The 15,136-nt window shown below is 40.0% G+C and overlaps 1 protein-coding gene across 2 annotated transcripts in view; it reads left to right on the plus strand.

Annotated features, from left to right (window-relative positions):
- The window catches only part of TAPT1 (transmembrane anterior posterior transformation 1), a 65,483-nt gene that overhangs the window by 7,716 nt on the left and 42,631 nt on the right, over window positions 1-15,136 (plus strand). For both annotated transcript variants that reach the window (XM_032135576.2, XM_058430156.1), the window contains exon 2: window positions 5,009-5,139. In XM_032135576.2, the coding sequence (XP_031991467.1) occupies window positions 5,009-5,139 (131 nt within the window). The remainder of the gene's footprint in view (window positions 1-5,008; window positions 5,140-15,136) is intronic.

Genomic DNA, 15,136 nt, shown 5'->3' on the forward strand with positions numbered 1-15,136 from the left:
ACTTAGATGATATAGGTTGTTAGATATACTTATTTGTCATATTACCTTTTAATGATAGAGCTAGGATTGCAGAAATAAACATTAGATAACCACCAAACCAGAACTGATTAATGCTACAGTACTTGTGAAGTTAATATGAAGTAGTTGAAGACACCGTGTCATGCTTTGCAGTTTTTATATACTTTCATACAAATACTCTCTTAATCCTTTGATGATTCTGTGGATAAGGCAAACAGTTGACAGGTATTAAAAAACTGCTCTAAGCTTCCATTTTCTCTTCGGTGAAATTGACATCTGTGACTGGAGCAGGGTCACAGGACTAATGTTTAAGACAGCTGGTACCAGGACTCCCTTCCTCTGATTGCTAATCCCATGCTCTTCTGTGGATCATAACACAACTCTCATTATGGTCAAAGCTGTCATCTCCAGTCACCAGAGAAGACACCATTGTGGAGAATAATTTTCCAAATAAACCTTTTTTTTTTTTTTTTTGAGATGGAGTTTCACTCTTGTCACCCAGGCTGGAGTACAGTGCATGATCTCGGCTCACTGCAACCTCTTCCTCTGGGGTTCAAGTGATTCTCATGCCTCAGCCTCCCAAGTAGCTGGGATTACAGGCGCCTGCCACCACACCTGGCTAATTTTTTGGATTTTTAGTAGAGACGGGGTTTAGCCATTTTGGACAGGCTGGTCTCAAACTCCTGACCTCAGGCAATCCTCCCACCTCAGCCTCCCAAAAGTGCTGGGATTACAGGCGTGAGCCACTGTGCCTGGCCCCAAATAAACCTTTTTATTTAATTTGCTTTTTAAAATTGAAAATGATTGTGCAGTAATGTGTTTCTGTATCTCTTTAACCCAGATGGCATTCTTGTGGGCTGCCTAATTTCTTTCCTTGCACTTAGTGTGGATAATGAGGATCTCCTTATTCCCAAACCCAGGGTACTCATTGGCTGTGACTGCATCATGGGACCCTGTTTCCTCAGGGGGTTTGAGGTTCAGGTACCCGTTGGGTTACCTTTATAGTCACTTAGCTACACATACAGAGTAGAGGCTCCTGAATCATCAGCAGCTGCTACATTGAGTGAAGCTTTTCACTCCTTCCCTGCTAACTCCTCGAGTCTCAGAACAATTCTGTCACAATCACAAGTTCTTTTCTCAAGTATCTGGTATGCTCTTCTTTTGCCACTTCTGATTTTTGTTTTGTATTGGTACATTGTTATTTATTAAGCAATTCCATTACTGTTGAACATTTTGATTAATTCCACTTTTGTTTTCATATAGATCATCTTTCAATAGAGAAATTCAGTGGTAATGGAAAATGAGAAAATGCCAGAAATTATCATATCAGAAGGGACAAATCACCCATATGAAAGTTTAGCTCAGTTTGCCGTTTACATCGCTTCCTCAATTCTTTGTCAGTTCTGTTCTTTGCTGCCTGACTCCTAAAGAGACTAGTTTGGCCACTCCATTTTATGTCTGTAATTCTTTCTTTTCTTAGTCACTTCCCTTTCCATTTCGTTTTTAGCTTTTCACTGTCTGATTCTGTTTTTGTTCTCTATGATTTTTCTTCTTCTCCTCTGACCTATATAGTATTTTAGCAAACATTTGTTGAGTACCTGTTATGTGCTGGGTCCCAGTGATGCAAAGGTGAACGAGAAAACCAGACAAGAAAAAGAATGTAGTATGCTGCAGAAAATCATAGGCAGGTGCAGGTACTGTGGAAGCCGAGTAGGGGAAAGGACAGGCTCTGCCAGAGAAACTTAGGGAAGTCTTCACAGAGAGGGTACCGTCTGGGCATGTTCACTCCTGGAAAATTGGTAGGGGATTCTCAGACCAAGGAGCAGTGTGAACCCATTGACATGTTTGGGAGAAATGAAAAGTAGTATAAAAAGAAAATTGTGACCTAGAGATTCAGGGGAGGCAGGTGTGAAGCATGACTAAAGAGATGGCCTGTGTCCAGTCGTAGAGGTTCTGGGATGGCCTGCACTGAGGAGGTAGGACTTTATTCTGGAAGTAATGAAGAACCACTGAAGGGTTTCAGCAGAACCATATCTGATCTGTGTGAGCTGCTGACTGGCTGCCAGGTGGGGTTAGCATTGAAGGGAGGAAAGATGGGAAGAATGGTACTCAATCAAGAAGCTTTTGCAATAACCTGGAGAGAGATGGGGAGGACTAAACCAGCGTGGAGTTTAGGAAAAAGCAGAAAAAGTTAATTTCAAAGGAAGAATTGGTAGACCTTGGTAAGAAGAGAAACGGGATTGTCAAGATTGGCCCTGGGCTTCTACTGCAGCAAGTACGTCACTGGTAACTCCAGGAACTGACGTCAGGACTCCAGGAGAGGTGCTGAATCAGTGGGCAAGATACTGGTTTTGTTTTGTAGGGTAATTTCTGTGTCTATGGGATATCCAAGTAGAGGAGGCTGTTGGAAATATGACTCAATAGCCAGAGCTGAAGATGTGATTTTAGGATTTTGATGATGGTTTTAATTTTAGTTAGGAATCTATAGGAAACAAAGCATGTATAGGAAACAGAGTAGGTATAGGGAATAAATACAAGGAAGAATGACGAGGACATATTGGAGAATACCAGCATTAAAGGATGGCTGACATTTTACTGTAGTGAATAGAGCACTGAACCAGCAAACACTTAAGGATCAGGTACAGGAGGAAGGGCTACCAAAGAGACTCAGATGAGAAAAATTAGCCATTCAAGACAGAAGAGCACCGGTGAATCAGGTTTAGGTGGCACGGAGGGATGGGGAAGCTGCAGGGTTGGCTGCTGTCGGGAGAGTGTGGTGAAGTAGCCTCTGGGGTTCAAAATTCAGAGTTTACTAAAGTTAGTGAAAAATTGTATATGTGGAATCTCCTCTGCTTTCTGAAAGTCCTGTTGCTTCTCGATTTTTACATGAACTGATAATTTGTAGATACTAACTAATCAAAACATACTTTTTTTCCTGATTGGAAAACTGACTGAACTGAGTATGATTTGTTTATCTTTCATTAGTCTTGGCTATTTTTGTTTGCAACTCAAAAGGCTTTCTTTTTCTCACCTTGAAAGAGCAGATCTTGTTCTGGTTCTCGCCAGCGTAGAACATATTAGAAAGTTCCTAACCAGAAGTTCTACTCTACGTGGATTTGGTTAGACTAAGTCCTTTAAATCCAAACATCTGTTAATTTATACAGTAGAGTTTACATATTGCAAACACTTAACCCACGTGACTTCAACTGTAAATGTACTGAAAAGAGAAAGTACGACACATGGAGATAGATTCCGCCTCCCGTCGCGTGAGGCTGGCAAAGGTAGAAAGAAGTCGGCTTTTCTCTCCTTCTGTTTCAACTCCAGGTATCTCTCATGGTAACACTGACTCCCCAAACAGATTATGAATCTAGTATTTAAAGAAGTGTGTTTGTGTATGTGTGTACGTACACATATATATGGAATAAACCGTAACATAAGCAAGCCACTTGACATAATACTCAAAGAACCAGGAGTCCATTTTAATGCTGGAGGAGGTAAGCTGTTGTAGACCTATTGTTTAGAGCCAGTCAAGTTGGCTTCTAAAGTCTTTCCAAGGGCTTTTAAGGATATATATATATTTTTGTTGTTGTTGTTTTGAGACACAGTCCTGCTGTGTCACCTAGGCTGGAGTGCAGTGGCGTGATCTCGGCTTACTGCAACCTCTGCCTCCTGGGTTCAAGCGATTCTCCTGCCTCAGCCTCCCAAGTAGCTGGGACTACAGGCGCCCACCAGCATGCTCAGCTAATTTTTTTTGTACTTTTAGTAGAGATAGGTTTCACTCTGTTGGCCAGGCTGGTCTTGAACTTCTGACCTTGTGATCTGTCCGCCTCGGCCTCCCGAAGTGTTGGGATTACAGGCGCGAGCCACCATGCCCGGCCAAGAATATTTTTTACTATAAACTCTTTCCCCCTCGCATGTAGGCTTTAGATCATAGTACTCCTAGAAGGTGCAACTCTATAAGTAGATCTGCATAAATGAAATCAACCTTCCTCCCTTGTCATTTTTTGGAGGGAACATTAAGACCACATTTGGTAAAAAGGACCACAAGCCCAGTTCAGAGCAAAGAGAACAGTGGACAGTTGGAAACCTTTTGGTAACCTGCGTTCTGGAAGAGAGTTTACCTCCTGCAGAGTAAAAGTAGGAAGGTGTAGATGAAGTAAGGGGTGCTGAGGGTCATTGAGGGGATGGGCTATCTGGGAAGTGTAATGCACTGAGAAGAGGTGGGGTCGAGCATCCAGAGCCTTCGCTTCTCACCTCAAGCTTCCAATTGTAGTGAGTGGAAAGTATATAAATAACTTCCTTTGACCTTGTTTTTCTCACCCGAGATGAGATAACTATGGAGTAATTTGCTTTAGAGAAACAGAGGAAAAACATGGGTGAGTGGAAAGATCCAAGGAAAGGGAGGTTTTTCTGATCCAGTTGAGGTTGCACTTTGCGTAACTATTGTATCATGTTGGTAAGTCTTCATGTAGGGAAATGGCATTATTTAGATGTTTGTGCAGGATCTCTGAGGCTGAACTAAGAAGGGAGCTGGGGCACCAGTATCCATATAGTTCATCCAGGATGGTTCTTGAACTAAAGCGGTGCCCGTTGTGTGACTTGGCTCCCTTTTGACTCTATGTATTGCTCTACTTTATATATTCTTGACAGCTACTGATTTTCCCTCCATCTCTGTCAGTCCAGGTACTGTATCACCTGTAAGAACCAAGACCGAGCTCTTGAAAAATACTTTTCTGACTATTCTAGCCCTTAGTAATTATTCCCTTCCATATTCCTGTGGCATTTTCAGGTTATACCACAAAGAAGAATACTTTTCTCAAAAATACTTGCTGATCATTATGTGTAGTTGTTCAGTTCTAGGCATAGAATTATAGATAACATTTATTTTGGTCTCTTTGTTTTATATGTATATTACCTGTGGCCCCAGCTAGCATGGAAGTTCCTTGATAAATACTGTTCTTTTTGTTTTCTGTCATTTTCTTTTCTGTAGAGCTTTCATTGTTGAGGTTCCTCAGTGCTGAACTAACAAGAGGGTACTTCCTTGAACATAATGAGGCCAAGTATACAGAAAGAAGAGAAAGAGTATACACTTGTTTGCGAATACCAAGAGAATTGGAAAAGGTACTATTTTTTCTTCATTACCAGACATCATTTTGAAAGTTATGTCAAAGTATTAATTATGCAAAAAAATGGCGAACAGCTAGAGTTGAGTTTTTTAAATAATTGAAATAATGTTATTGGGGGAGTAGAAATTTCCTTATAGGAAGAAGCTTTAAAGTTACATTTTTTAGTGTAAGACCCAGTGATAGGATATTAATAGATCTATCAAAATCTGAACTTTTCTGCCTATCATTATCATTGTGTGCTACCTCAAAATAACTTTTGTAAGGAATTAATCTCTACTTCTGTACCCTTTTAGTTCCCTTCAGTTCTGTTTTACTAGAAACAGGTTTGTTTGTTTGTTTTCCCATTCAGCATGATAAATTACTTAATTTCAGCCTTTTTAAAGGTTTCAGTTTCTCAGAAAGCCCACATGTTTATAAACATACAGGACAGTCTCTTCAAAGAAAAAGATGGTTTGTTTAATCTTTATCACAGGAAGCATCACATTGCAGGGTGAGTGTAGTAACAGCAGCACTACATCTTCACGTGTCTTATTCCTTGGCTGTGCCTTATCCTATCAAGACCAATAAAATAGGCGGGGAAAGCAGCCCCTTCTCCCCTAGGCGATGCTAGAGTTGGTGAGTCTAAGCAATTCCAAAATTTCTTGCTAAAAGAAAAGAAGAACTAATTCAGCTTCAGCTATATTGAAACATGTTTTCATACTTCTGTAGTAACATAAATCTTGTAATAGTCCAGTCGTCTTCTTAGAATCATACTTTCTGTTGGAGTGGCTATCAGAAGAGTTTGGTTGGCTGGATTTATTGGTACATTGTAGTAACAAGAGGTACTGCAGGCAATGAGGAGTAAGGACCCAGCTGTTTGGCTGATGTTCTGTTTCTGATAGTCTGTCAGTTTAATAGAAGAAAAAGAGCCAAATGTAGAGTGACAATTTCAGAAATGTTGCTTTATGTAGGTTCTTGGTGAAGCGTCACTTGCTGAGGTTTTAGGGAGTTCTTTATTGAAGTGGGATTTAGAGAGCTGGTGAGCAAGCAAAGATTAGCGAACAAATATGGCAATGGTTTGATTGCCTTTGGCAAGGATCATTAAATATGCTTAACTATTACTGTATTCCTGCATTTCTAGAGGACTAGGGTTCCATGGAGGAGCCTGAGGGACTGACAGATAAGGAGGGAGGAGGAGTGGGCAGGGCTCTCCGCAGCACTCCTCTCCAGCGCAGCAACAGCTCTGTCTTATACATTGAGATTTATCGAAGATTTTGTTTAGGGAAAGGAGTAGGGTAGGCGGATGTTTCTTTTACTTGGAAAAAAATAAAAGATTAAACCAGTTCTTGTGTCTTAAAAGACTGTTAGCTTGCTTTTCAGCTTTCTTCCAGCAATAAGCCATGAGATGAAAGTGTGAGGACACAGAGCAGGGTAAGTGGGAGGACAGCCTGCCAGGGCCTGTATTTGGACAGGATAGTGCCAGCCACAATCAGCTTTTGCCCACCTGGCCTCAGCCCTCTACAGGGGAATTTGTTTCCTGTCTGTCTGAGTAGTTATGAACTCCCATTTTTCTCTGGGGAGGACACAGAGGGATTTGCCTGCAACTCCCACCAAACTTTATGAACATAACCAGGGGACTGTTTCAAAGTGGGTCGGTGTCTGTCTCACCCCTTTTATTACCCCTCCTGTGGCAAAACTAATGAGCAGTGGCAACATCCACTCCTGATTCTGTTACCTCAGCAGAGACAGGCTGGTTTCACGCTTCTTTCTTTCTCTTAAGGCAACGCTGAAATAACAAGCGATGTTTTGGGGTAGATTTCTCACAGAAACTTATAAGCATTTCATGTTTGTAATTATGAGTGTAAATTGTTTTCTGGAGAAAATAGCTTATACTTATGTCTTGATGAGACTAAAGTATAAACCAATGATTCTAAATTGTGGTCCACTATAGAACCACTAATGGGTCAAGTAATCAGTATAAGTTGCCATCAGAATTTTTTTTTTAAGACAATAGAAGTATCAGAGAACATTGCCTATACTAAGAATAAGTATTGTTTCATGAAACTTTGGTTCCATTTGTATGAATGTAAATGAATAATGTCAGAAAGTTGCATTAACACTGCTCATACACAATGGTAATAATTTTCTAATGATATTTGTTTTCCCTGAAAGAGGCTTTAGGCCTGTTTGGGAAAATTTGATGTAGTCTCTTAGAACAATACTTAAGAAGCTTTGTAGCCTAAATGTACAAAAGAACATCATGATTTTCTGTTTGGAGCATTTTTTCTTAACTTCTAAAACCAAGTGGGATATAGAGGAATGCAAATTTAGGTTTCAGTTTAATTCCAGGCTTAAATATCTCTCATAACTGCATGAATTCACTCTGATATCTGTAAGGCCTTTATTTTTTATAAGTAGGATTTCACTTAAAGTTTTTATTATGAGTTGAGAGCCTATCTAGACATGCAAGATAACCTAAATTATTTTTTATTGCCTTTTTTTGTTTACATTGTCTATTCTAATATATAATATCTTACTCATTTTTTTCTTGTTTTCGATAAATGCTATGATATTTTCACCTAACCTTTTCAGGAAGAGAAACTTGAAAATTAAAGAGCACTTTGCTTCTACAAAGGTTGCAAACACCATAAAACATGTAATTAATTTTTATATTGTAAGATAAAGAGAAAGGTCAACTTAATATCCTTATCAAACCTGTTTACTAATGTGAAAAAAAATCCCCCAATTTTTGTGTTATATTGTCATTGGATAGAAACCTTATACTTAACATTTAGTAAAAATGAATTGCTTATATATTTTACATAGTATTTCCAATTATTAGCACATTATTTTCACTCTTAAACTTCTTATTTTAAGGTAGGAGTATATAATTTTGGAGTGTTTTATTGGCTTTTGAGAGACATTTCTTCCATCATAAATGTACTCCCCTGACCCTACAACCCCTTGGGTTCTATGTACCAGATCTTCCGCTGTTTATGTAGTCCACTTTGGGAACTTTCGTTTTCTTTTTTATACAACCAAGGAGATTAAACTATACTTTCTCTGCATTCTAAATTGAGAGGCAAGATAGCGAAGTGTTTAAGGGGATCATCTCTAAAGCCGAACTGCCTAACTCTGAATCTTGGCTTCACGATTGATTAGCTGTGAGTCCTTGAGCAATTCACTTAATCATTCTGTGCCTAAGTTGTCTTATCTGTATATTAATTATATGGTAAGCATGTAAAATTTTTCACAACCTTCACATCAGCAACTCAGGGGGAATGCACTACTCTGCTAGAGTGAGAGGAATTTAAAGGTTTCTTGTCCCCAATTACATTCTGGTGGATGTAATATATTCTTTGCAGTAGGGATAGCTTTCATCTTTGGGATGTACACAGCAGGAGGTGATTGGGAGAGGTGTGGTTTTTAGGATTTCCCTGTGTCCCAGTTTTATCTCACATTATACTTTTAATCTCCCTGCTTTGCTTGCCACTAAACTTGACTTTGCTAACCCTGCAAGGGGCATGATTTTCTGACTCTTGGCCCTCTTGGGTTGCTGACCATAGGCAGAAAAAACCTCTAGGGAAAGCTGTCTTCTTTCCTCTTTCCTTTTACCCAGGCTGTCTGGGGGTAAAGCTGATCTCTTTCATGAAGGACATAACCAATGGCCATGAGAGATGATAACACACCCTGCCATTTTCTGCCAAGCCCTATAGAGTCTGGCCTCAGTGGGCACATGCCTGAAGCCTACAGTTGTAACAAAAACAGGGTGCTTTAACCAGAGGCTTGGTGAAATTGAGGGCAGGGAGCATCAGTTTCCTAAAGAGGAAATTCGTGGTGAGTGATTTCTCACTGTCCCATACCCCACCTTGACTTGGACATTTATATCCTACCTCTTGTATCCATTTCTGCGTGAATAATAAATAATGTTTGTTATGTAAGGATTAGGGGCCAGGTACTGTCCTAGGCACTTTACATGTGTTTGCGTTCAATCCATTCAACAGCCTCACAAGATATATATACTATTAAAGCTCCAATTCCTTTGCCCACCCCAGTGTGGCAGTTCTACATTGACTTCCAGACAGATCTCGCCTTCCACCTTTGTTTGGTGGAGGTATAGCTAGTAGTATATGCTCTCCATTTAGGTCCCCTAGGAACAGTTTACCATGCATCAGGTACAAAATTGTCCCTTGTCTAAGGACTAATTTTGTCATCTTTGTGAATCTAAAGCTACAGTAAATAGTAAAGAAATACACATTATAGGATCTTCTAAAATTCCCTGGTATGTTTAAATTCAAATTTAGAAAGGTAAAGATCACTTACACACTTAACTATTAATTTGCTCCGTCTATATTTTGAGTACTTTCTATGTTCCAAGAAGGCACTTTTGCAGTGCAGAATACAGAGATAAAAAAGACTCACACCAGGCCGGTCGCAGTGGCTCACGCCTGTAATCCCAGCACTTTGGGAGGCCGAGGCGGGCGGATCACGAGGTCAGGAGATCGAGACCATCCTGGCTAACACGGTGAAACCCTGTCTCTACTAAAAATACAAAAAAAACAAAAAGGTAGCTGGGCAAGGTGGCAGGCGCCTGTAGTCCCAGCTACGCGGGAGGCTGAGGCAGGAGAATGGCGTGAACCCCAGGGGGCGGAGCCTGCAGTGAGCAGAGATCGCGCCACTGCACTCCAGCCTGGGCGACAGAGTGAGACTCCGTCTCAAAAAAAAAAAAAAAAGACTCACACCTAGCTTAGGAGATATCAGATCCGTAAGTTATTATAATACAGGATACAAAGTGACAAGTGCTTTTAAATAGTATAAATAAAATATGAAGAATTTAGAGAAGGGGAAGTGTGCTTAGATGACAGGCCTGGGACGAGGATCCAGGAAGGAAAAAGAGGGAGATTTTGTTATATAGGCTTTGTAGGATGGGGTGGGTATGCTAGGAAGATCCAGAGGTGGAAAATTTTTAGGTATGGACAGGAAACCACTGACACATGCTGGAAAGAAAGACTGGCCAACCTAGGCAATGTGGCAAAATGCTGTCTCTACAAAAAATACAAAAATTAGCCAGGAGTGGTAGTGCACGCCTGTAGTCCTAGCTACTCGAGAGACTGAGGCAGAAGGATCGCTTGAACCACAGAGGCAGAGGTTACTCTGAGCTAAGATCATGCAACTGTACTCCAGCCTGGGCAACAGAGCGATGCCGTATCTCAAAAAAAGAGATGGGCTAGATCCAGTTATGTTGAATGGTCAGGCTGGAGAGTTTAGAGTCGAGTCTGTGAAAGGAGACTATTAAATATGTGTTTCTTAGGAATGCTTTTAGCTATATAGAACAGAAAAGCTGGCTAACAGTGATTTAAACAAGTAAGAAACTATTTTTTTCAACAAATATAGAAATAAGAGGTCTCAGTTGTTGCAGCAGATTAATGAAGCTGTCATAGACCCAAGTCCTTTTCATCTTTCTATTTTGCCATCCTTGGCAAACTGGCTTTGGGTGCTCTTGCTTGTTGTCTTCTAGTAGAAAGATGACAGCTGCAACCTCTGTATTACATCTGCATTATAAATACAAAGAAATAGGATGGGCATTGCCACTTTTTTGACTATGCCTTTTATAAAGAATTGAAAGGTTTCCCAGACGTGGCCTGGAATACTTCCACTTCTGTCTCATTGTCCAGACTGAGCTACATAGCCATCCCCAGCTGCAAAGGAGGCTAGGACGGTGAATATTACACTTTTCCAACAAACAGAAAAGAACTGAGAATGGTTATTGGATTAGCCATCCTTCAGAGCTTTCTTTCTGGAAAATTAGTATGGTCATATTCAACATGGACTGGAAAGGAGACAAGCAGGGAGAGCTCAAGATCCTTCCATGAATATAGTTAATATATAATTTAATTCTACAATTAAAGTTCTAATTTAATTCTACAATTACATAATTCTACAGATTAAAATCTTCATTTGATTTACTTATTCCCCTCTCATGGTATTTATTTCTTGTGTTAAATATGTCAGATGTGTGTTGTGGATTATGAAGCCTTTTAGCAATATTCTTTTCCGTGTTTATATATGTTCATGTAAGCTTGCATATCTGGCTAAACTAAAATGAAAATACTCTGTTGACTTTTCTTTACCTTGTAATTCTGTGCTTTTTGGCAGTTCATTATTTCATTGTTACCATGCCTTGTACATTATAGCTATTTAATACATTTTTCTAAAAATTATATTCAACTGCCTAGACTTAAATAGAAGCACTTAGTTTTCTTACCAATGTAGCAAATTTTTATAAGCCTTAAACTTGTCAGATTGAAGGTGTAAGTATTGATATATTGTTATTACTAGGCATAGACTATTTTGTTGAAAAGGAGAAGGGTTACTGTCATACAGGGGAATTATTTGTAATCAAGCATCAACAACCTTAGCTTCTTGAGTCTGTTTGTAATAGCTGAGACCTGATCAAGGCATCAAAATCTCTCTTGGGTGTTACTTTCTTCTATGATTAGAAGGTTGTACCTAGGTCATCTCAAGAGGTCTAATAGTGCATGATTCATTGAATTAGTTTGCCTGTGAGGAATGGCGAGGGTACATGGAAAAATTTAAATGTCTAGTGGAGTAACTTAATTTTGCCTTTTTGAAGGTCGTGGTGGGGTTAACATTTAGGAAAAAATAATCCAAAAGTTCATTTCAAACGAATGGACTTAAAATGTCATATAAAGCCTTTTTGTTTTATGTCAGTGTGAGGATATGTTAAGAAAACGTAATGACTATTGTTTCCCCTTTATTTCAGTAAAACAGTCCTGGGATTTCATTGTGAAACTAATAGAGAGTATTTACTCAGACCCATATTTATGGCAGTGTTTTCTTGGGCATCCTAGTCAGTTTCTAATTTCATAAAAACATGTTCAGAGAATCATCCCTCTAAATTTTTCTCATAATGCAACTCTTGCTGGTGACACACCCTTGTGCAGCTATCCCCCTGCCCATGTGGCTGCTGAGAAGCAGGAAAGCCAGTAGGGATCCACATGTCTCAGAATCTCAGCAGCCTTGGCTGGTGCTTCTCCCCTTCTCTCCAAGGCTTGTCACACCCTGCTTGTGGTGGTGGTGACCACGCTTCCACGTTCTTTCTGCAACTCTTACCATTCTTAATTTTCGCAGGGAGGTTGGGCATATGAGACCCATCAGATAGTTCTAGGACAAGCCAGCAAAGCCTTTAGGCCTCTAGCACATTTATTGATGTATTTAAAAGATAATTTTTGAACTTGGCACCATGGGCCATGTTTATCTTTGTGAATCAATCACTTATTTCTCTCATTTCAGCTTTGGAAACAGTCTTAAATTTCTCTTCTGTCTTTCCATTGTCCTATATCAGGCTGCTGTGATCATTCGTACTGATGGCTCTTCTCCTTCCGTACTGTCCTCTCTGCTCACTGCAGCCTGCTGTGGTGCTGCGTGCTGACCACTCCCTAGAAAGTCGATCTGATCCTAGATAGAAGGTGTGGGATCAGAGCCTAGAGCAGCAGCTAAGACCTCTGTTCCTTAGGTGACACTCAGTCTTGCCCTGGGACCCTGGGGGCACTCCTACCTTGCTGCATCATTCCAGCCTCTCAGCAGGAGCACCACAGCCCTGTCTAAGCTCTGTCTGTAGCAAGCAAAATACCAAGTAATAGTTCCTGCCTGGTGGGTTGTTGTGAGGATTAAGTTAATGTGGGTCACATGCTTAAAATATAACAATATTCAACATGGATTGGAAATAAGACAAGCAAGAAAGTCTCAGGATCATTCTTTGTGCATAGTCCTACAAATTAAAATCAATTGACTTGTTTTCCATGGCTACATATGCTTACATAGCTTGCCTATCATAAGAGAACCTGGCTCATGATAATCCCTTTGTTGGCCATCTCCTATAGTATAGACTTTCTGGGGCATGAATTTTTTAATTGAGATGATTAAAATGATTTTATTGTAGGGATGACCTTGAATCTGCAGTAATTGCTTTCAAAGTCAGTCATTTATAGTTTTCTTATTGATATCCTGTTCCCCTTGACATTCTGCTGATTATTGATCCCTACATGTGAGTTTATTGAGAACATCTTCATTCTCAGCAGAGATTTATCAAAATGTACATGTCTCAAAATAATCTAATCATCTTCAGGTACCTCTTTAAAATAAAAGAGCTATAAGTGAAAACAGTCAAAAGACAAGGATACCTTGGAACCTAAGAATAAAAATTTGAGCTCCTTAGTGAACTGGACGTGATTTTTACACCTCTTGCATAATGATTATATCCTAACCTCACCACTAGGAGGCTACTCACATCGTACCTGTGCATGCTCTTCCCTTGGTTTGGAATTCGGTCCTCTTTACTGCCTGGCAAAATCTAGTGCCCATCTTCTCTCTTCTGTGGGACATCTCTGCTATCTCTTGCACCTCCTTCCTTGTGGTGTGCATGCCACTCTCCCCTACCCCCAAATACACACACTTTACAGACCCAAGCTCTTCACCTGTGTTTCCAGAGCACATCATTCATTTGGCACTTACTGCGCGGTTTGTGTCAAGCTCACTGGATTGTGAATTCCCTGGAGAGGATGTCTTTCCTCCCAGTGCAGCATTAAGCAAGATATGGTCTCTGCTTTTACAGGAGTAGACCCAGAGCTTTAGCACAAGCTTTATAAAAGTGAGACTAAGCCTCTTTACTCCTACTTTCTAATACCCTAGACCAGCGATCCTCGACTAGCAGGTGGTATTTGGTGGTTGTGGTGGAGGAGATGGTATTCAGAATTTCCAGAAGATGGTTAGTGTAATTTAAAGAGATATATTGCAAAATCATTATGCTGCTTTCATTTTAGCCATAACATTTTATTTTAACATTTTTTAAATGGTGCTACAAGAAGGGCAGGAGATTTTTGTCATAAAGGGAAACATAGATTTTTTAAAATGTAAAGAAACCCTGCTTCATTCCCCACAGAAAGAGGCTGGCATTTTTACTTATTTCTCTTGAGGCAGGTATTTTTCAGATGCTAAGTGCAGTACTATTAGGTTCAAAATAAATATGATAAGAGCAGGTTATAGAAATTTTCACAAGTGAATATTTTGTTTACTTACAATGTCACAGGGTAATTTTCATTTTGTAATTTCCTTAGCATTAAAGTTCAGATGTTAAAAACTTATGTTAAACTTTATTTTAAAATATGTATAATGGTAAATCCAGTGGTGAGTGAGGCCAGAAGGATGAGTGAAAGTGTCATTAGTAGAAATTAGTGCTTCAGTTTTCTGCAGACTGAGTGAAGTCCTGGCTCTGCCTCCACCACTCAAGAACCCAGGCCAACTCCTTGTCTCACTGCAGAGTGCGGGTGGTACTAGACTGCGGCCATGCACAGACCCGCCCCAAGCCCAGCACCTGGCCAGTGCCCGGTTGCAGTGCCCAGAACCTGTAGAAGGCTTCTGAAGTCCTTCCAGACAAGATCTCTCAGAGGCAGAGAGCCTGGTGAACATTTCTGTCCTTTTATTGTTTTCACTTATAACTCTTTATTTTAAAGAAGTACCTGAAGATTATTAATTAAGCAAAAGATTATTTTGAAACATGTACATTTTGATAAATCGCTGCTGAAAATGAATTTTAGAAAATATTTTAAAATTATATGTCTGCAGTTTGTAACTCAGTACTTTTAATTCAGTTTTGCACAAAGAACTTCCCAGTGTGTTCCCACTCGTATACTCTTCTGCAAAGCTTTCTGTAGTCAGTTTGAGCTGAACTGTCTTCAGTGCTTTGGAAGCTGCCTAGGAGGGAACTAAATTTCAACCTGGCTGCCTATCTGGGACCTGATTTTCAGACTGAGTTGCAACTTTTTAGTGGATTACAAACGCTCCTTCTGGGAACATCAGGTTTCTGGCAGTTTCTGCCCTCAGTACTGAACCAGCAGTCCACTCGCAAGGATGGAAAGGCTTCTCAGTGACAGGAGAGTAATAGAAAAGGACCACGAACTCTATCTATATGGACCTTGCTCAGCCTCCTGCTG

This window comes from Hylobates moloch, unplaced genomic scaffold (genome assembly GCF_009828535.3).
Source record: "Hylobates moloch isolate HMO894 unplaced genomic scaffold, HMol_V3 SCAFFOLD_17, whole genome shotgun sequence".
NCBI classification, from domain to species: domain Eukaryota; kingdom Metazoa; phylum Chordata; class Mammalia; order Primates; family Hylobatidae; genus Hylobates; species Hylobates moloch.